General features: G+C 42.4%; 1 protein-coding gene across 5 annotated transcripts in view; it reads left to right on the top strand.

The window, feature by feature from the left end:
- Window positions 1-21,820, top strand: part of LAT (linker for activation of T cells) — a 697,198-nt gene extending 675,378 nt beyond the window's left edge. For all 5 annotated transcript variants that reach the window (XM_069243937.1, XM_069243940.1, XM_069243936.1 and 2 more), the window contains 5 exons: window positions 8,603-8,688; window positions 10,568-10,615; window positions 15,804-15,872; window positions 18,023-18,094; window positions 18,384-21,820. In XM_069243937.1, coding sequence (XP_069100038.1) covers window positions 8,603-8,688; window positions 10,568-10,615; window positions 15,804-15,872; window positions 18,023-18,094; window positions 18,384-18,388 — 280 coding nt within the window. In that variant the 3' untranslated portion in view covers window positions 18,389-21,820. The remainder of the gene's footprint in view (window positions 1-8,602; window positions 8,689-10,567; window positions 10,616-15,803; window positions 15,873-18,022; window positions 18,095-18,383) is intronic.
- The last annotated feature ends 1,922 nt before the right edge of the window (window positions 21,821-23,742 follow it).

The raw sequence follows: 23,742 nt of genomic DNA, 5'->3' as shown, positions 1-23,742 counted from the left end.
GCACATTGGTTCCTCCTCAAGATAGTGGGCAATCACAATCCTGCAGGATGGATCTTCAGTGAGGCATGCAGTGCCTGACTGAGGGGCTGAGGGCAAGAGGCACTACACCCCCTTCACTCTAGAGCTATAGGCTGAGCTACAGGTAAGAATGCAGTAAAGGCATTTATGTAACCAGGCCCTCCTCTTGTGGATTCGCCATTTTGCCTCATCCACTCACCCCAGCTCACTCTCATATACCTCCCGAACACTTTTGTGCACTCTGGTCTCTGCTCTTCTTTATTTTCAGTTTTTGGTCTTGGTTTTTGGTTTGGTGTCCTGCTTGACATCCTGCATCCAATCATGTCAGCAGTGTCTGTGCACTGTGTTCACTCCAGCCTAACACCAGTGCTCGTCCTGGCCTTCCTGGTCAGCACAGACACAGGCGTGCGAGGGACATCACAACATTGGGACCGGGACTTGACCAAATCATTCACTCAACTCATCTCAGGATGCAGGCTGCGTGCTGCTCTGTCTGCCTGTCACTGCTGTTCCTCAGCACCGTACTCCTGCCTGCCTACTCATCATCCTCATTACATTCCCTCCCCCATCATCTCACAGCTTGCATCACTTACCTTTCAATCAATGCTCAATTTCTTACACCGGGGTCCCCGGCTTCCAGCAGTGATTCAGTGGAGGTCCACACAAGTCAAATTATTAAGAACTGCTGTTCTAGAGCTAAATACTGCCCATAAATAGAGGGCTTGATTCAGTGAGGTAAACTTACATGTTTGTGTAAGTTTACTCTTTTTCAGTATTCCCAAAACTGAACTTTAATAGTAACTTTACGACTGCAGAACTTCCACAGTGGAGGCACAAAACTCTGCACATAAAAAGATAGGCACGTCCTATCTTTTTATGTCCGAAGTTCTCTGCACCGACTGCGGAGTCTCTGCAGTGGTAAATGGCAGTTTTGTGAATGCTGAAAAAGAATAAACTCACACAAATGTGTATGTTTACCTTTGTGAAACAGCCTTTCATTTGTGGGCAGCATTTAGCTCAAGAACAGTGGATCTTAACCTTTTTACTTCTATGGACCCCCAACAAATCATTAGTGGGAGCTGGGGACCTCGGTGTCAGAAATAAGGGTTATTGATTGAGGGGTTGATAACACTACTCAAGCAACAACCATAATCCCCGTCAGGATGAACCACAATAGTCACTAAATTAACCTGTGCTTGACCCTCTGATAGCTTGGTACAAAAGCGGTCTTGCTTAATTTAGAGGCAAAGTGTAAAGAATGTATGCAAACTTCCAACAGCAATAATGTGAAAACACAACACAAGTAAAATCCCACACCAAATTAGGAAAATAGAGAAAATACTAAATAAATAAAATGATTCCAGAACAACAAAAATCCAAACAGTAGAACATTTTCAGGGAGGCCTCTGGAGCTTGTAGTGTCCGTCAAGCTCAAAACAAGCTATCAGACAAGTGACCCTTGGAGTCACTCAGAGTAGCCTGGGATGAAGGAAGCTGGTCCAGTCTTCCTTCTCAGAGTGCAGGGCAGGCCTCAAGCAGCAGAGCAGTCCTCTGGAGAGCAAGGCAGGTCTCAAGCAGCAGGGCAGTCCTCTGAGGAGCAAAGCAGTCCTTTGTAGTCCACAGATCTAGGACTGTATTGAAGAGGTGGTTCAGGAGTCAATATTTTTACCTGGTTACAGTCTTTGAAGTGGGGGTGACATCCTGGCTCCTCCCACATTCAGTTCTGGAAAGTTCTTCCCTTCTTCTACAAATGCTCCAAGTAGTCTGGGGTGAAAAAACTGGTTCAGGATCCTTTATATGAGTGTCAAAGTCATTCCTTTGAAATGTAAGTGCAAACACAGCAAACAGCTCCACCCCACCCATCCTGGCAGGATGGCAAATCCTGCCAACACCTAGTTCCCCTTTGTCTCACTGTCTGGGAGGAATTCACAAAGACCAACTGCCAAGCCATTATCTTTGGACCCAGGTCACATGCAGCAGGTACCAAATAGTTAGGACAGGAAAATGTCAACCTTTTAAAAAGTAATCCGTAAACATAAATGGGGCAATAGTAGAGACAAATTAAGAAATAAATGTACTCGCAATTAACTTATAAATTGATCATTGGTAATGTACTTTAATTACAACTAAATTATTCTCATGATTTTTCTGGACATAAAGTCCCAAAATAACACACATACAACATACATCTAATGTACACAAAGGCTTACATAATACTTATTTATAAACACATATGTACAAACATGTACGGACACAGTCTTCATCAGTCTCCAAAACTAATTAGAGAAACGTGGTTGTCACAATATATTAAGACTTTCACCCACATAACAGAGATTGTTGCAAATGCTATCACATCTTATATATCCGCTTTCCTTGGGCTTTGATTCAAGTGAAGATGTGACCTCAAATCGTACTCTATTTGCTAACTATTTTCTGCAACCTCCTTAGCAAAAAGGTCGACGCGTTTCAGCCCCTTTACCTACCGGCCACTTCAGGACTCATGGAGCGATAAAGACATTGTCCATCTGAAACAATCCACACTCGCAGCCCCACTGTATCTAGAATAGTAATTTGTGGAAGGTCAGCATTGAGCCTGGCGCATCAGTCAATCTACTGCGTTCCAGTGATGGAGCGTCTTTATTGCTCCATGAGTCCTGAAGGAGGTTGCAAAAAATAGTTAGCATATAGACACGATTTAAACTCACATCTTTCGTTGAATCAAAGCCCAAGGAAAGCGGATGTATAAGATGTGATAGCCTTTGCAACCATCTCTTTTATTATATGGATGAAAGTCTTACCATAGTTTGACGACCACGTTTCTCCAATTAGTTTTGGAGACTGATGAAGACTGTGTCTGTACATGTTCGTACATATGTGTTTATAAATAAGTTTTACGTAAGCCTTTCTGTACATTAGATGTATGTTGTATGTGTGTTATTGTGGGTCTTTATGTCCAGAAAAATCAAGAGAATAATTTTGTTGTAATTAGAGTACATTACCAATGATCAATTTATAAGTTCCCTACTATTGCACCATTTATGTTTATGGATTACATTTATTCTACCCAGGTATAGTAGAGTTATCAGGGTAGACCCCTTGTTTCTTTCACACAACCTTTTAAAAAGTGGCATTTTCAGAATTGTGACTTAAAATCTGACTATATTATTAAAAAGAAGTTTCAATTACAATTCATCTGAGTCCAAACTAGACAATCCTATCTGTTCCAAATCAAAAGTTAGTACTTAATATATGTAATAATGTAATCAAATGTAATCAAAAAGAAGAGAAAGGTTTTGCAGTTGTGAAAAACTAATTTAGGAGTTTGTCACTACTAATACATATACACTTTAAAAAATAATGCATTTGTGGGCTGCCTAGGGCCTACCTTAGGCATGACGTATATGTTTTAAAAAAGGGGGTTTAGACCTAACAAAAAATGTATTTTGGCAGGTCAAATTGGCAGTTTTAAAATGCCCTTCATGCTGCAATGGCAGGCCTTACACTTGTTCTAAAGGGCTACTTAAGTTGGTGGCACTATGAGTTCTGCAGGCCCACTGGTAGCATATAAGTTACAAACCCCAGGTACAAGTAGTACTAGGGACTTATAAGTAAATTAAATATGCCAATCAGCTGCAAGCCAATAGTTTCATGGTTAAGGAGAGAGCAAAAGCACTTTAGTACTGGTTAGCAATTGTAAAGTGCACAGAGTACTAATGCAAACAAAAAACTAATTCAGAAAACAGGAGGGGTGAAGTCAAAACATTTGGGGTGATCCTGCAGAGTGGGCCAAGTCCAACACCCGTCACTAGCACTTCCTACGAATTGGATCTCAAAACAAAACACAAAAATGCAGAATGATGTATGCATCAAACAAATACACAAATTATGAAAATAAATATACAAAAATTGAAAGTTTAATTTGAATGGGAAGATTGGAGATTTTCGGAATGTGATTCTATTTCTAATGGACAAAGCAGCATGCTTGAATCTAGAACATAAATTTTCCGTCTTGGTTCAAAATTCATGCTTGTTCTAATTCATGCTTGGTTCTAAACTCATGCTTTCCGTGCATACGAGGCCACCAATAGTCCATACTAGGTTTTTGTTTCTATACTTGTACTGCTGTACTGTTGTACTTACTGTACTTGAAGCACTTCTGAGACATGGACAAACACAGCATCTGAACCAGACACCATCATCACCATCCCCAGCGACTACAAACTGCCCTGAAAAGACTGACCTTCCAGACCAGGCAGCAGACTAGCCATTGCCCCCAAGTCCACCCTCTGCATATCAATCAACACACAGGAACACTCCCCTTCATGGAGCACCTCCACTTCCAAGTCCACTTCACCCCGAAGACCACCACCGCGGCACCTTGATCTACAGACCATCTGGCCCACACCCAGCCTTTTACGACTCCATCATCGACCTCATAGCCCTCCCACGCACTCCCCTCCACCAACTACAACACTCGACGACCTTAATGACCACAACACCTCCTTGCTACTCAAGAACCTTGACACAATCGGTTTCAAGCAATTGGTCACCTCACGAATGCACATTGCCGGACACACACTCAACTCCATCTTTTCTGCCAGCAGCAGTGTCACCATCGACGACACCACTATACTGGTCTGACCACCACTGCATCCAGTTCTCCATCCCCAAACCTACAGCTCACGTAGACACTGCCCTTTCCCTCCACAGGAAATGGAAAAAGACCACAGAGGAGCAACTCATCAACCCCCTCAGCAACTCGCCAACCCCGACTCAACAGATGCCAACACCTCAGCACGCAAATTCCATCAATGTGTCACCGATTGCACCAACACCTTATCCCCACTTGAATGACCACAGTGAAACACACCACTAAGAAAGCCAGCTGGTTCACCCCTGCACTCCAGGGATTTAGGTCACCTGCAGAAAACTGGAGAAAAAATGGAGGATCAGCAAATCCCGAAGGAATTTGCAGCCTTCAAATCTGCCACAAGATCCCACCATGGCCTCATCAGATCCACAAGAAAAACTGCCCCGCAGGATAGTACCAACATCACAACTCACAACACAATAGAGCTTTTTGCCATCATCAAGGAATTTGCCAAACCACAAGCTGAAACAACTAACATCCTACCATCGCAGGACCTATGCGACAGACTAGCTAACTTCTTCCATCGGAAAATCAAGGATATCTATGACAGCTTCGGACCCCAAGAATCTCTGAAGTCACCAACAACGTCCCAAGCCAGATCCACTGAACCCCGCCATTCCTGCACATCTGGAACCCCCATCACGACAGACAAGATTCACTCCATCGTGAGCAGCATATACCCCAGAGCCCCCACCAACCCTTGCCCCCAGTACATCTTCAATAAAGCGAGTGCCTCGATAGCGCCCGAGCTCCACAAGACTATCTACTGCTCCCTACAGGCGGCCACTTTTCCTGAGGACTAGAAGCATGCTGACATCCACCCACTCTTGAAGAAACTCACAGCCGATCCCACAGATTTCAAGAATTACTGCCCCATCTCTCTCCTGCCTTTACCAGCCACGGTCGCCGAAAAAGCAATCAATGCTTATCTCCGATAACACATCAAGGACAACAACATCCTAGACATTTCTCAATCAGGATTCAGGACTAATCACAGCACAGAGACCGCCCAGCTCGCCGCCACAGATGACATCCGCTGTCTTCTCGACCGTGACCAAACAGCAGCCCTCATCCTACTAGACCCTTCGGCCGCCTTCGATGAAGTGTTCCACCCCACCCTATGCACCAGACTCCGTGCACAGTCATAAGCGTCAAGTCCCTTCGGTGGATACACTCCTTCCTGACAGGCTGGACGCATAGACACTCCTGTCACACCTGTCAGAAGCTAGAAAGATCATCTGTGGAGAACCCACGGATCCTCATTGAGTCCCAGACTGTTCAACATCTACATGGCCCTGCTCACCCCAGTCGTCAGACACTATGGATTGAACATTGTCTCCTACAACGATGACACCCAGCTGATCATCTCCCTGACAGAAAACCACACAACTGCAAAGAAGAACTTTCAAGACGGGATGGAAACAGTCGCCGCCTGAATGAAGGAGAGCGGCCTTAAGCTAAACTCTGACAAGACCGAGATCCCATCCTGTGTCCCTCCTCCTCAGCCTGGAACGACTCCTGGTGCCCCTCCACACTTGACAGTCCCCACTCCCTACAGACCACGCACGCAACTTTGGCATTATCGTCGACTTAGCACCCACCATGACAAGACAGGTCAACTCCATCACCTCCACCTGTTTCCACACCCTCCGACTCATACGGAATGTCTTCAGATGGCTCCCAAGTGACTGCCGCAAAACCGTGACACATGCCCTGATTACAGGCAGACTTGACTACTGCAACGCCCTCTATGCCGGAACCACCAAGAAGAACCTGAGCAAGCTACAACAAATCCAGAACGCCTCTGCTAGACTCATCCTGAACATCCCACAACAAGAACACATCACATGACACCTGAGAGATCTCCACTGGCTCCCTGTCAAGAAGAGGATCAGCTTCAAGCTCCTCGTAAAAGCTTACGGAGGCCTCCACAACCTTGGACCCTGCTACCTCAACCACTCCACCACCTTTTACTCCCCTGCTGGACCTCTCCACTCCTCCCAGCAGTCGCTGACCACCGTACACCACATAAGGAAGTCCTCAGCTGTAGGGACATTTTTCACCTTCCTTGTGGCAAAATGTTGGAACACCTTACCTCTCCACCGCAGACAGTCACCATCACTATCTCAATTCAGGAAGCACCTCAAGACCTGGCTCTTCGACTGAACCTTGAGAACCTAGCCCACAGCACCTTGAGACCCTATGGGTGAGTAGCGCTTAAAAAAGTTTGATTGATTGATTGTGCCTAAGGCAACCAACAGTATTTTTGGCACCCAATTTCAAATCTCTTCACATTTACAGTCTGTTTCAAATTTAAAATTGTATATTTTGCATTTTTATGTATAGATACTTTATTATTCTGCTAATACTGTTTAATTTTCTAAAGGATCACATCCACCCTGAGTAGGTGTCACAGACTACCTGGGGTCCGCAAATCCAAGGATAAGAACTGCTGCTCTAGAAAACTAGGAGGATGAGACAACATGGATTTATATGTAATCAGCACAAAAAGGAACTTACTTGAGAAAATGAAGTAGTTAGAACAACTGAATATATGGATGCCACTGTTAGACTGCTTTATATAACTAGTAAATCCTCATATTATACATCCACTAAAAAGCGCTATTGCATGAAGGGAATGCAGTACTACCACCTAGGAGGCAATTGATTGCCCTTACAGTGTCATCTTTTTTAAAGATGCAGGCTTGGCATGCGCCACCTTGTGGAAAAATCTCTGTTGTGTATGTGGAAGTTGTGGACTTCCTATTTTCACCTGTCCATTGCCTACCATTACCGCAGGAAAGCAGATTCTGATATCATTTAAGGGGAAAGCTAGGACAACTCGGAGACTGAAGGCCTGATTCACAAAGGGCCTCCGTTCTCATGGAGGAGATCCCCCCCCCACCTCTCCCCACAGTGCTGAGACTTCCCCACGACTGTGAGCCCTCCGCCACAAGTTCCTTTTGTGAAGTAGGCCCTGAAAGTTCATGGTCTAACTTGTCCACTCAACTTATGTACATTCTGTATTATTAATAATATCTTAAATCAAAAAAAAATATTGAAATTAATAAATTGCGAATTCTTTTTAAATACTGTTAATAATTTGAAGTATGCATTCAATTCGATTTTTAATAGTAGAGAAATCAGTAAAAGTCAATACATTTCCCTTGAATCATTCAACTTGGTCCCTCCTTCCTAAAACGGGAATCTCGGATCTTTTGTAGACACATACATGCATCTTTTTTATTCTTTTTCCATCAGCCTGACTCCAGGCTCCCTCCTCCCCTTATTGGACTAACCATTTGCTTGCCCTACTAAGTGTGTGTAATATTAACACTGAATTCATCTCTCAATCATGGCAGGACTGAATGTAGGCGATTTGGTAGAAGTCCGTGTGTGTGTATCAGGAGAGGGTCCTAAAAAAGTATTTGCCTGGAGACTTGTTTTATCTTGAACCGTAGCAGAGAATGGTTCTTCCAGGTCACTGCTGGTAGAGAATGATTTTTAGGTAAATATGGGTAATGCAGTACACCACTATGATAATGCCATGCCTGAACTGGACAATACTGTTAGGTTTGTAATTGCGGGAAGAAAAATTACCATAGCAATCAAGGTTTCCCCCTTAGGAATGGGGAAATCAGCGTTCCCTTGCTTAGTTCCTTAATTAGATTCGACATTTGAGATAGCTTTTCACGTACATATTCTGCTAGACTTTCTCTGTTAAAATGTGTGTGGAGAAGTCCCAGAGGTCGCAGAAGTACTGCATTTCCTGTCATCCGGATTTGGCCAATAACTTGCATTAAGGTCCAGAGCAGGATTTCCTCACCACTTGTGATGAGGGTCGGTATGTCTAACGGCCCGTTTATGGGGCAGTGCTATATATTTCTATTTTACTGGACTAGATTTTAATCCTTAACTCCATTCCAATCCTAGAGAGGTGTTACCTGATAATCCCGACACATCTATCTCGCAATCAACGCCATTGGAAAGTGGGAAAAGTGCTAGTCTGTCATCTGCATGTAAGTATGAAACAGAGAGAAAGCATTCCCAATGCTTTTTTTATAGGTTTGACATAGTGAAATAACATAATGCCATGGCATATGCCATAACAAATACTTCGGAGTTATAGAATGCAAAATCGTGGGTATGGTATGTGAAATTTTGCACTTTAAGACTAAAACATCACGACGGGCATGCATTATGTGTGCAGTCTAGCTACTACACTGTGCTGATGAGGCAGTCCTGTCTTCACAGGGAACTGTTTGGAGCCAGTTAGTTACTGCTGCATTCCCTGTGTGTAGCACATCATTGTCAGACTGAAATATCTAAGTAACTTCATAGTGGCTCAGCACCATTTTTTCTCTTATGGCCCATTATAGCGATATATTGTGTTGCATACATCATGTTTTTGGGGAAATGTAACTATAGGCTAACGAAAACCTTGAGATCCAGGGGAAGTAAAAAAGTTGAGCGAAAAGTTTGATTCTGTTTTAAATACAGTTGCAAAAATGAAGGGAGGAAAAAGAAGTCAAATTGTCAACATAAAGAAGAACATACTAAGGCCCATATTTATACTTTTTTAGCGCCGCTTTTGCGTCACTTTTTGACAATTGTATTTTGTAAGTTTGCGCCGCCTTTGCGTCAAAACGTGGTGCAAATGCGGCGCTAAAAAAAGTATAAATATGGGCCTAAGATTTTAACTGGAGGCTTGCAGGTGAATCTTCGTAAGCCTTGCACTGGCCCCCTTTTGGCAGCCTAGTGTCAAAGCAGGTACCCTTGCACCATGGTGCAAGGGTGCCTGTGTTTTAAACAGGATTGTTTTTGTGCCGAAAGGGGCAGCTTCCTGCACAAAACAATCCTGGGATGGCATTTTCTTCTTTCTACGTGTACTGCAGAATGCAAGAGAAAGAGGAACAACAAGGAAAAATAAAGATATTTATCCTTGTTATACCTCCCTTTGGGAGGTGTATCTTTTTGATACATTCCCAAGTTTGCAAGGTCTTGTAAATCTGGGAATGCATCATAAACCATGGGAGTTGCGTGGGAACTCCCACACAAAACCCATGGAGCACCTCCTTTTGCGCATAGTAATACAAACCATTAGCACTGCCTTGCATTACTTCATATTTTTAAGACCGTTTAGTGTTGCGCAAAGTAGCGTTGTATGGCTTCAAAAATATGACTTATAGGTTTGGACCAAGCATGTACTGCATTGCTTGGCGCAAGCATGGTGCAACCCTCTCATAAATATGTACCATAGTGTTTGCTTACATGGAGTAATGTAGCAACCCTGAGTATGTTAGTACTAAGGAGACACATACTTAATTGCTATGCTATTTAATTGGTTTGCAATGCTCTGGCTTGTGCCCTGAAGCCCCTTCACACTGCTAGTGACATACAGTTGCATAATAAGCATGAATACACCAAAGACGTACAGCATAAAGTAAGGATCCTAAGTACACTGTATAAGTACATATAAAAAAATTGACGGCATGGAGTGTGTTGGTATGGGCCTTGACATATTCCATTCCAAAGCAGAAATGTTTTTGTAAATCAAAAGGACAAGAATTGAATGAACATGTATTATATGTAGGTGCATATATGTGTGCATGAGTACCTGTGTGTCTGTAACCTATGTGCAAAGGACCTGTGTGCATTTGTGACTCACAGCAATTCTCTGTGCATTTGTGCCTTTATTCCTGTTGGTATGCTGGTCTGTCTGTTGGCAAGTGGACATGGGTATACATTCATGCCTATTCATCTGTATAGTATAGTCCTGTGTTCTGGTATTTGAGTGTTCCAGACAGGCCCCTTCAATTCATGAGTAGCGAAGACAGAAATCTAGAAGATTTGTTTGGTCTAAATTAATGTTCTCCTCCTCTTTGTGTTTGACGTTAGTTACAGAAGATTATCAGAATGTTCCAGAACAACAAAGAGATTCCTTGGGTGAGGCAAACAGTTTTCTGTCATCTATGTCCAGCTCGGCCTCCTGAGAAGCTCCTATCCAATGTGTTCTCCTGACCATCTCTGTCCTGGGTTGTCTCATTTTCACTATGTCAATCTGACTGTTGTTGTGTCTTGACTACCTTTTTAAGTATCATTTTAGGTTTCAAAGACCTGTTGTAAAAAATAGAATAGATAGAGTGGCTTTGGGTGTGAGCGTGTCTGATCTTACTTGATCTTTTATATTTTATTGATAAGGGGACACGTTAGAGGATTGATGAACCTTTTGATTCCACTAAGAGTGATCTACCATGGACATAAATCTCACTTGTGACCTTAACCAGCAACAGGACAACAAGTTCAATAAATCGTTACTGGGACATTTGAGTCAGTAAACTTCACGCACCTTGACCACTGTGGTCATGAATAACTACACCTTTTAGTAAAGTTAGAAAGTTTAATTCCCTAGATTAACAATGCTATTATTATGTAAATCGATCTCAGCACCAAATGATATGCATTTACAAACAACACAGGCTGACCAAAACCACAGAAGAATCTCAATTTAGATAATGCGTTTAGCATTAAACATTCAAGGGTTACTATACAAACTAACAATAACTGCGTGAGAGAAATGGCATACCTTTGTTAACAGATGAATAAGAGCAATCCCTTGTTGATCACAATTATTGTAACAGTGACACACTCACTAATCCTATAATTCGAATGGCATGTTTGGGCTTCATGCAAATAAGAAAATTTACAAAAACATAATTTGGAAAACATCTGGCTAGGGTACTAACAAAATAGCGGTTGGTACTTGAAAGAAATAACAAAAATCTACAATAATAACATTTGCATTCTGTCATACATCTCCCAAATGGATCAGCAAGCAGAAAATTATTTGTCAGTGGGCCATCTGTTAAGTCTTCATTGGTAAGGGGAAGTGAAGGGGATTGGCTCAGCCATGGTGGGCTCTAAACTAACTGAACCAACTTAGCAAGGGCATCAAATTACAGGAAACCACATCATCAATAACATTGACAACAGGATATTAGTTGTAATAACAACAGTAGTTCTAAGGAAAAGTGATGCTACTGGTAAGTGCAGTCGGGGTGAATCAAATCCTCAAAAGCAACTTCTTGGTTTCCCATTGGTCAGCCCATCAGTTGTTCTCGGCAGAACCAATAAACATTCATTTCCAAATATGTGATATAGTTCAACAGTCTTTCACACATCTGTGATTGTATCCTCTTCTCCCATTCCCATGACCAGTTGTAGTCAGGTAACATTTTGTTGCAAACCTTACTCCAGTCAGTAGTACCATGGTCACGTCCTGGGAACATCAGTTTCTCATGCACAAAAGATACAAATGTATCTATGGTCAGGACATAGAATTACAGCACATGGTTCTCACAAGAAAGCTTGAGAAATCACTTTGTTCAACGTTGAAATATCACATTTTGATCAGCACTGTGTGAACAAGGAACAATGAACAAGAGTGAATTCTGCTGAGATAGAAGAACATTTATGAACAATTATTTATGCCATGAGGCTTAACATGAGACCTTGTCGACTAGGCCCATTATTTCACAATTACTCCATGCCTAGTAATTTTAAGCAAAACATTTCATTAATATGTTAATATGATCCAATAATACATTTTGTTATGCATGTGAATATTATTTCTAAACAGTTAGTATTATTTTTAGTAATGTTGAACACGTTATGATTACCACATAGGTGGGCACATTTTTCAAAATACTTTATTTCACTATTTTAGCATAATTCATGTTAATTCTCAGCTATTAATCACTGCACGTTTAGCAGTATGTGATTCAGCTTTCACATGGGTCAGCCCTGCCTTCATGATTAAATGGCCTTTTTGTCTCTTTCATTTCCCTGCTCCCGTTTTGATGTCTTTGTTCCCTATTCTTGTGTTTGTTTTGTCACTCCAAGGAGCAGTTTGGTCTCATTGTGTTTTGTTTGGATGGTTTGTGTCCTTACATATCTGATGTTAGAACTTGATTTCAGTGTAAATGAATCACAATTGTACTCCTTCCTCTCTCCCTGCACCTCCTATCCCTCCCACACACTCTTTTTATTTAAAACCAACCTGTACAGCTCCCACACCTTGCCCCCAGCTGCCTTACGCCTTCTCTGCTGTCTGCCACATATAGGCAGGCCATCTTTAAATTTATTTTTCAACCATTCCAAGATGGCTGTAGTGTTGCGCCCGTGAGCTAGCGGGAGTGCAGCCACTACCAACGAAAAGGTGTTGATAGGGGTGTTGCCACGGCAACACCTACAATGTATTTATAGTTGGTTTAACCCTGGCTCACAGGAGCCAATGGAAATAAAGTGATGCCAGTGACGGAGGGGAAGTCAGAAGAGACGCGGAGCGTCGTAGGGAACAGACTTCTTCCTCCGAAGCGAGGTCATCAGGTGGCACAAATAACCGGCAATCAGAGTATACTGTTCAGCCCAGCGAGACGGAATACAAAAATGGCTACCAGTGAGCTAGCATATAGTATGTGGAGTGAAAAACGAGTGAGCGTTCCAGAGGTCGCCGGTTCTTGTAGGTGGGTAGATTCGAAGTACTCAGTTGTCTTAAAAAATAGGAAAACCCCTTCCCATTTGGGCAAAATTCATACTGAGGACAAACTGAGTGAGTGTACGTTATCTTGTAGTATAGATAGATACGAAGATTCCGTAGTCTTGGATTGAGAAAAGGGAAGGGACAAAACACAAGTTGGCTGTTTATGTTCTACATACTCCGGTTCAATACTTGGAACCATTGTTTACTCTCAAAGGTATGGTTCCCACAGATGGATGAAAAGGTAGAGGAGTTAACACGTTCATGCCACTGGTGCCAAACGACTGGATACCCAACACACCAGTCCCAATTGAGACCGAGGAACGACCCCACAAACCGTGGGTATCTACCAGTCTTGATTTCGGAAGTCTGCCTAATGGAGATCATCTGATGGTCATGATTGATGACTATTCTCGATACCCAGTGGTAAACGTAGTCCGAACCTTAACAGCGTCCGAAGTAATCTCAAAGATGGAAAAATATTTGCTTCTCATGGGCTAGTAAGAGAAGTCAAGACTGACAATGGACCGCCGTTTCATGGAAGTGAGTTTGGAGAATACCTACGATCACTCGGCATTAAGCACAGGAAGATCACTCCCAGATGGCCTCAAGCCAACAGGGAAGTTGAAAGATTTATGAGGACATTGAATAAGATAGTTCGAATTGCGCTGGCCATTAATGAAGCACCAGAAAGAGCTGCTTACTCTTTTCTCCGTGATTACCATATGACACCCCACTCTACCACTGGAGTAGCTCCTGGTCACCTATCAATGGATCGAGTAGTGACCGATGTCATACCCCATCATGAATCCTGGAAGCCGAATCCCATAAATGAAAGAAAAGAATATACCAAGAGGAAACAGTCAAATGATATGGCGAGCAGACACAGGAGAGCACGTCATTCAGACATCCAAGCAGGAGATGCTGTACTTATCAGGGACTGGTTCCCAGGGAGCAAATTTTGTCTGCCTTTCGAGGACAAACCATGGATAGTTACTAGTCGTCAAGGATCAATGATTGTGGCAAAGAGAGGGCCTGAACAAGTTACACGGAACATATCCTGGTTCAAGAGGTTTCAAGCTCCACAAGAGGTACCTGACGTCAGTCCAGAACATAACGCCCCAGCAACAGAAATGGATGGGTCTGAAGAGGATGAGGAGCTGGAGCAACGCTCGATCAACCCAGCCCGAAACAATACAGAAAGCATATGCGAGAGACATGACAGTAACTCTGACACTAGTCCCAGGGACACCAAATCATTCAATGGAAGAAATTCCCGATCAAGATACCACCTGAGAAGCAACCCTGCACACTTGACGAAGTTACGTGACTTCCTACTGTAAGTCAAACGAGCTGTTTCATTATTAGACTTTGCCTTTAATCTAGTTGTGTTGTTTTTGTTTATTTGTTGGGAAATTTTGGGAAGGATGTAGTGTTGCGCCCGTGGGCTAACGGAAGTGCGGCCACTACCAACAAAAAGGTGTTGATAGGGGTGTTACACCTACAATGTATTTATAGTTGGTTTAACCCTGGCTCACAGGAGCCAATGGAAATAAAGTGATGCCAGTGATGGAGGGGAAGTCAGTAGAGACGCGGAGCGTCATAGGGAACAGACTTCTCCCTCCGAAGCGAGGTCATCAGGCGGCACAAATAACCAGCAATCAGAGTATACTGTTCAGCCCAGCGAGACGGAATACAAAAATGGATACCAGTGAGCTAGCATATAGTATGTGGAGTGAAAAACGAGTGAGCGTTCCAGAGGTCGCCGGTTCTTGTAGGTGGGTAGATTCGAAGTACTCAGTTGTCTTCAAAAATAGGAAAACCCCTTCCCATTTGGGCAAAATTCATACTGAGGACAAACTGAGTGAGTGTACGTTATCTTGTAGTATAGATAGATACGAAGATTCCGTAGTCTTGGATTGAGTAAAGGGAAGGGACAAAACACAAGTTGGCTGTTTATGTTCTACATACTCCGGTTCAATACTTGGAACCATTGTTTACTCTCAAAATAAAAAATAATTTTCTGTATACAGTGAGTGAGCATATGTATGCATGTGCAGCACGTGTCTTTTAATTACTTCTGCTTTTAAAAAACGTATTCAAAGGTGGGAGTCTAGCATACGTGGGTGTCCACAGTGGCCAACTTTGAGAGGATTTTCTGAAAGCATAAAAAAAAAAATCAAAGATGGCCACCGCAGGTGAGCAACTATGTAAAGTGCTCATCTGTGAATGGATTTTCGTGAAGCAAAAATCAAATTAACTAAAAAAAGTCTTCCAAAGCCAGTGGGTTTCACTGGCAAGACCTCTTGATTTGCCAGAGCTAGCTGTCTTTGTGTCCAAATATGTTTCTCTCTGCCGTCTCTCTATTCATTACTTTAACCCATTTGCTTCTGAAGTCAAACTTATTCCTTTCATATATAATCTTCACTTCTTCTCTGATCCCAGGCATCCTCTTACCTGTGTTCACCTGTGACCTGTCTGTCCTTACGCTTGTACAATCCACCTGCTTTTTTGTGACCCTGATATCACCTTTATTCTTCAGTAGCTATTTGTCATTCTCGGCCTCACCTGCTCACACTTATCCTTTCTCGATAGGGGGCAGCCTGGAGTATGTTAATGTTCCCGAGAAGAAGGAATCAGCGGATATCAGTGACAATAACTACGGTATTTCCTATTGTGATGGAGGGGATTTTGTTGGGTATGTGGTGTTTCATGCTCTGATGGGATGTGGCGATTTCTTGAATGAGGGATATTTCTTTTCAAGAGAGTTGAGAATGGTTACTAAAGCAATAAACACTGGGCTGAGGGTTTTCCCTAACAAGGCTGCTTAGGTGGCCAATGTAATTTGTTTGTAATGCTTGTTTTACAGACAGGACACTATAATACATTTATGTGCTTTGCATTCTTCTGCCACTTAGGGACATCCTCCGCAACCTTAGTAAAAATTTTGCAATACAAGCTATAAACGGCAGCAAAGGGAGTGTAATGGTCCTAATTAATTTGATAGTGATGCCAAAATTGTTTTGGGATTGACTGTTGACACTACTTGGAGATACATTTTCTGAACCAATATGTCTAGACAACAGAAAACCAAGAGCCTAAAAAATGATGATCACAGACATCATGAAACAAGTACAATGACCAAGAAAGGTCAAAATAGAGTGCTGAACTCAGTCACCAAAACATCTTATGTTTACAAAAAGCTTAGCCCAAGAGATATGAAGTTGGAAGAGGGTTACCCAGGAAGACCCAAAAGACCAAATAGTCTCCTATTTAGTGCATGTTGGAAGGCCCAAGGTGTGATTGATTTCTCTTCTTACATGCACTCATTTAGACATAACCCCCATCCTGCAATTTTCCGTTTATAAATCCACCCCTCTTCTTCTAATATTACATCCTACATTTTCAAACCCTTTCATCTGTATTGATATTATTACGTCTATCAGTGACAATTTACTTAATATTCAACCATGCCTTAAACGTTTATTTCAAGATATCGGTTTTACCATTCGCTAGTAATTGGTATAGTCATAGGGCGCTGCGCTTGGTTAATCTCATTGACACCCATTTTTGGATTTATTTTACTTCATCACCCGTTTATGCTTACTACCCTGAAATAAAAGTGCAATCGTTTTATCTTTATTTAACACACTAAGGCCCATATTTATACTTTTTGACGCTAAACTGCGCTAACGCAGTTTAGCGTCAAAAAATTTAGCGCCGTCTAACGCCATTCTGAAGCGCCATGCGGGCGCCGTATTTATGGAATGGCGTTAGCCGGCGCAAGCAGACCGGTGCTGCCTGGTGTGCGTGGAAAAAAACCACGTAGACCAGGCAGCGCCGGCGTTGGGAAAAAATGACGTTAGGGCGTCTTAAAATGGGGCAAGTCAGGTTGAGGCAAAAAAATCGCCTCAACCCGATTTGCGCCATTTTTTTACGACGCCCAGACTCCATTTCATGACTCCTGTCTTAGTAAAGACAGGAGTCATGCCCCCTTGCCCAATGGCCATGCCCAGGGGACTTGTGTCCCCTGGGCATGGTCATTGGGCATAGTGGCATGTAGGGGGGCACAAATAAGGCCCCCCTATGCCACCCAAAAAAAAAAAAATAATTATACTTACCTGAACTTACCTGAATGTCCCTGGGGTGGGTCCCTCCATCCTTGGGTGTCCTCCTGGGGTGGGCAGGGGTGGCAGGGGGGGGTCCCTGGGGGCAGGGGAGGGCACCTGTGGGCTCATTTTGAGCCCACAGGCCCCTTAACGCCTACCCTGACCCAGGCGTTAAATAGTGGCGCAAATGCGGGGTTTTTTGACCCGCCAACTCCCGGGCGTGATTTTTGCCCGGGAGTATAAATATGACGCATTTGCGTCGCCGTCATTTTTTTAGACGGGAACGCCTTCCTTGCATCTCATTAACGCAAGGAAGGCGTTCACGCAAAAAAATGACGCTATTTGCCAATACTTTGGCGCTAGACGCGTCTAACGCCAAAGTATAAATATGGCGTTAGTTTTGCGCCGAATTTGCGTCGAAAAAAACGATGCTAATTCGGCGCAAACGGAGTATAAATACGGGCCTAACTGCCTATGGTGGAACCAAATTTACAGTATGAATATTTGAAATAAGTTCAACCATTAAAAAAAACTCGCTTTCGGTTTTCGATCCATAACCTTTGATTTTACTGAGTCTTCTATCTATTTCTGCTTCTTGCCCACTCTGGCCACCATTCCTTTGCAGTATTTGTGTTATCTCTGTGTGCTAACAAGACAGTATGCTTCCATGCAAAGGACTGTAGTAACTTGTGCATATATTTGTAGATGACACCAGTGACCATGAGACTGATGACGATGACACACCGGATTACGAGAATATTGAGAAACAAAAACGAGGTAAAAAGCAAGTCTGGTTGAACATTAATTTTTAAAACGCAAAAAAGAGGAAGAAGCCGTTTATGTAGATTACAACCTCCCGGTGTCAATTAACCAAACTATTATAAACTCTCAACCTTTATCGACATTCCTATAGCGGAAAACTGTGGCAGGCAGATTATTGTATTAGTGTGGATAAGGACAATTATCATATGAAGCCAAGTGCGTTCGGTGTCACTGCTAACGTTGGTACTACTCTGAGCACAGTTCACTTGCACGGATGACAAAAACAGCTCCTATTGTCTTTTAGGTTGAGGTCCCAGTGTTGGAAGAAGGAAGAACAGAAACTGGCGAAAGAATGAAGAACAGGGGCTGCTCACATTGGGATGAACTCATACACCATTCCTGCTGAAGCAGAGGACCATTTCCAGCAACATTTAATTGGAGTTTTGGAGGACCACGTTTACCACGATATAATCTTTTTGAAATTACTTTGCAGTCAGGTTTAACATTTCACATTCTTGAGGAGCTCTTCAGGACATCCCATTAGGTTCTGAAAATGTCCATCTCAAGGATTTTGCTAATAATCCCGTGAGAGCATTTTCTGAGTATTGCCTAGAGTTGCCCATTTATAATATCTGTCTACTAATTTCTCCAGAAGTTCACTTTTGAGGAACCGCCTCCAAGTTCTGCAGTGACTTCCTGGGGTGCTTGAAGTTGATGGACCTTACATATCCCGTAGCCCCCCTCAAGCATACCTTCCTTCAGACGTTTCTGCAGTCTGTCATGGTCCTCCAATAGGCTCAGGTGGGGGATATTTATAAAGTATCTTGAGAAAAACGCTGCCAGGGATGCCTATATTGCTTTCCCAATAATTTCAGCTAAGTTTGTTTCTGAGAAGCTTTAAAAACTTTTTAAGCACCCAGTAGATTCCCTGCAACACATGCTTTTGCTCAGTCTGCTTTCGCAAAACTTCCTATGTATTTCTTATAAGCTTTGAAACAATCCTGAGAACGACACTGATTGTGTTGAAAAACTCACATCCTGGTGAGCTGAACATAAGGGTACATCCTTACTACCTTCCAGGACACAGGCACATAAGATATCATGAATAACTAAGTGGGAGAGAGATGACTTTGTCTGCCAATGCCATTCCTTGTTGGGGATATCCATTGAAGAGCTCCTAGTATCTAAAGCTTGAAATACATATTTATTGATTTACATTTTTTATATAGAGGTTTGAATAGGTTTATCACCTTGAACTTTCCACAACGAACCCCATTTTTCAGAAAGTCTGTTTTCTTGCTTAATCTACATCACTATAGAAAGTGCATTGGAAACATTTAGCAGAGGTTGACAGTCAACTCGAGAGAGACCACACATGGCTTGAAATTGGGCCTGTCTTGCCCTTTTGCCTTTTTTGAATCACACCATTAAATGTAAAAGTGTCTTGTATCCTACTTCCTATTGGTAAGGCAGAGTTGTCCTCCCTGATTCTTATCCCATCACTGCCTGTCTAGACTTCAGAAAGGTAGGACTCCTTACTAGGAGGTAAATATTTTCATGTACTATATATGTTTAGAGGAAATCTCTACTGAGCATATACAGTTTCTCTAGACATTTAGAAGTGGAAAGTTACAGCCCCCTTCCTGCTACATCTCCCTTGTCAAACATGTGGCAAACTTTATAGTTAAAAACCTAACAGTCTTCAGAACAGTTGCCTTTTCTGACTGCAAACCACTTGTAGAAAGGCAATGTGGGAAACTATAAGAAATGCAGAGAAGCTCATAGGCTTGAAATACCTGTAAGCCTTGAGTATGAATCGTCACATGCCAGTAAACCATTCTGGCACGGCCATGCAGGCATTTCACCCACTGGTAAACCTGACATTTTTGGAAGTTAAGGCCAGCTGTACTAAGCCATTTTGTATTTGCAAACCCTCCAATTCGCAAAATCAGAGGGTTTGCGTCAATAAAATGGCTTTTTGGTATTTACTAAATGCATTTCGCGATTCGGTAAAAGCTTAAAAATATTCACAACGGGTTTAGAAATGCACACTAAATCACAGTTTGGAGGGGGTTGTTCAGGGTATTTCTTCCAAACTGTGATTTGGCATCAGATGCATCAATGGTAGTGACTTAAAGTCTGGTTGCAAACCACTGAACATTTACTGACACTTGAAAGGAGGGTGTAACTCATTTGCAAAAGGAAGTGGTACTCTTTATGAATGTTAAAAAAAATTGGGACCAATGCCAAATCTCAAGAAACATTTTTTTTTTAAAGTAAACTTTTATTTTTAAACACAGCCTTTTTAGTTTAAGGAAAACGGGCTGCATTAAAAGAAGGTTTGCTTTATTTGTAGGCAAATACAGACATCGTGGTCTGCTAACCTTAGCAGGGCACCATCCCCACAATGGCCTCCAATTGGAATTGGTGCAATGTGGCACCTACCTGATAAATATCAATGAGTTAGGTTGGATCACAATCAACTGCCATTGGAAATTTTGTGACCTGACCTATTAGTAGATAGGTTGGTCCACAAAATCAGAATTGATTACCAAAAGTGATGCACAATTTCAACTGCTTTTTGTAAAACCCTTTTTGTAAAACCCATTGTACACCCAGCATTACCACCTCATCTTGCAGCATCTTAGTATAACCATTTGTCTCTAAGTGGGACTAAAAAACATGCTTGTTTCATCCTTTTACCTTCTGTTTGCGTGAGCTTTCAACCTGTTACTCAGATCGACAATTTTTCACCAGAGCAGTGCATGAAAAATTGTAATGCTGTGTTGTGGGGAGGCAAATAATAGATTAGTTCCAGATTTCACCCGCCGATGACATAATAGGTGGTGCTCACCCCTAAAATGTCTGTTCTCTCAGACCCTCAGCCTTGTGCAATGGTGCAAAGGTGACATAACAATATCTAGCATAGTATTTGCTCTCAAAGTAAGTCCCTCCAGTATGGATTTCTATGAGTAGACCTCTGCACTGGAGTCATCCCACGTCAAACATAAGTATATTTGGCAATATACCAATCAACTCTTTGCTCCCCCCAGTTTGACCTGGCATTGGGATCTGGTGTGAATCCAGATCATGCTGCTTTAGAAGACCTACCTTTGCACCAAAATTGATGGCTTTTGCTGTTTTCTGCTCCGACACACCACCTTTCATACGGGGCTAGCACAAAATCACTTGACACCATGTGAGGGTCAACTTCTGGCACAAAAAAGCTTTAGCTTTTGCTTTTGCGCATGAAAATCGTGTGTCCCTGCTGTTTGCACAACTTTGTATTGCCCAGTCTCCAGTGAAAAAGTTTAGTAAGTCTGGACTATAGATTTTATGCATGACCTCTTCAGACGTACTGAGATAAAGGTTTGTTGTGTGTTGTTTAGGGGACTGGCTTGTCTCTGTTTACTGACATATCCTGAGAATTTCACAGCATTCAAATTGAGGTTGCCCCGTTTTACCCATATCACGTCCCTGTCTATCATACACCTGTTTAATTGTAAAAACGGCACTAGAAAGAGAGGTTCAGAATTAGTGAAGAAGGACTCTAGTACTCACACCACCATATTCAGTGTCCATTGGGATTTGATGACAGTTGGCAACCTTCTTCGATTAAACCAATTTAACTTGTTTCACAGACCATTTTATTGCAGCTTTGTAATCTGGCAATCCTATGGTGATTTGTTAAGATCCAGTGCTTGCCTAAATGTGTTACAATACAGAATTTGAAGGAAATCTACAAATGTATCACATATGCAGTATTGGACATATGCACTTCATTACGATATGTGAAAAGAAAAATACATTACATTTTCCATTTCAATGTTTCCATGTGAATCAAACTAAACAACACATAACGCTGTGGATCAGCAATCTGAATTTACAAACTATATATAACAAAACATAAATTGGGCAATGAATATAAAAACATGCGAAGAAAATGACAATATATTTCCCAGCCTTCACTAAACATCACAAACAAAGGCCCCTAACTCGAATCTACTCTACTTGAGTAAAATGAATATGTGGCGAGCCCAATAAAAACGAAGCCTGCAGACGAAGAGCAACAGGCAACGTGTTCCGAAAGCTCACGGTCACTGGAGAAAAAACTTCAGTCTATTTTTCTGTTTAATTTGTGGAGCTGCAAAACAGTAGATTTGTAGTGGGAGCAAATCAGACCATGATATCTGGAACTTAATGCAAGAGAACTAGTTTCAGAGTAGGGGTTGCACTGCATAAAATTTTGCTTCATGCTCTGAAGATTACAAACATGTAGTGCAAAATGTTTTTGCAAAGACTTTTCATGCAAAAAAGTAATTCGTCCTCTAAAAGTGAGTTTTTGCTGTGATTTTTATCCGACTTTTTTTCACGGAATTTAAACTTTGTGTCCTTCAAAAATGTATTGAAGCTTGTAAAGCTTTGGAGAAATCTACCTACACTTGCTGAGGGAAAAACATGCACCAGTTTGCAAATCCCTGCAGTGCAGAGAACTCAGCAGAAATCATAATTTTAGCCTGATGTCCCTACATATTTAGGGGTTCTTTTCTTCAGATGAGTGAATGAATGCATGCAGGACTGCTTTTACTTGAAGTCACGTTGTGAGCTGTGGGCATGCTCCGTGGGACCCCAGTGTTGTACGCAAGTTGGTTGGAATGGGATTACTGTTGGTATCATCTAGCAACGGGAGCTAGACAGTCAGGTGCTGGGGAAAACGGCCTGAATGTCAATGTACCTACACATATGAGTTGCCCAGGTGGGCGGAGAAGTGCATGAAGAGTGCTTGAGCCAAATTGCTTGACAATTGGCGAAAACAGCGAAGAGAAACAGCTCTTCGAGAGTAAGGTAGGTGCCAGGATTCACCCCTGTATAGGTGCTGCAGTGCCACCATGTGGGGTCACACCATGTTTGCCGTCTGTAAACAGACTAGACTAATATACCCGATAATTACGGTGTCTGGTTTTTGGTTTCAACTAATTACTGCTTATAAAACCCCCCTTGGCTGTAATGTTACATTTTATAACAACGCTCCTATTATGCATTTACACTGGGGAAAAAACAGAACACAATGATGTCAGAAACAGGTGTGGCTCCTCCACTAGGGCAGAGGAGCGTCGCCCTCCCCTCCGCCCCCCACCAGTAGCTGCAAACCCTTTCATACAAAACGATAATAAACTGTTTTTAAAAGGAGCAGGGCCATAGACTGTGATGAGCACTGAAGGGAGTGCACTGTGAGCTCCCCTCAGAGCGCATGTTTGTTTGACCAGCCGTCTCGGGCCGGCCAAACACACATGCGCAGTGTGCTCTCTTCAGCCTGGCACTGTGTTGCTGGGCTGGAGAGAGCACACACAGGCTCCCAAACTAGGAGGACGGAAGAGCAGAGCAGCCCGGCGTTGAATGAAGGTAAGTTTTTTTGATTTATTGTTTTATTTGATTTCTTCACGCACTGTGCCCTCCCACCCCGCCACACCCCTTTTCCCTCCTACAAGCTGTCACTGGTCAGAAAGGCTCAGCCATTATTACCTTATATAATAAAATACTTATCTTGACTGGAATCAACAAGTACCTTCCTGCAATTTTTTGTTCTGTTGATATTTCATTTTAGAGTTATTAAAAATAATTCACAGCTTTCTACTGGCAAATATAACCTTCCTTCTTGAATT

Source organism: Pleurodeles waltl, chromosome 7 (genome assembly GCF_031143425.1).
Source record: "Pleurodeles waltl isolate 20211129_DDA chromosome 7, aPleWal1.hap1.20221129, whole genome shotgun sequence".
Taxonomy (NCBI): Eukaryota; Metazoa; Chordata; class Amphibia; order Caudata; family Salamandridae; genus Pleurodeles; species Pleurodeles waltl.
The sequence above is the reverse complement of the archived record's forward strand: the minus strand, read 5'-3'. Positions and strand labels throughout refer to the sequence as shown.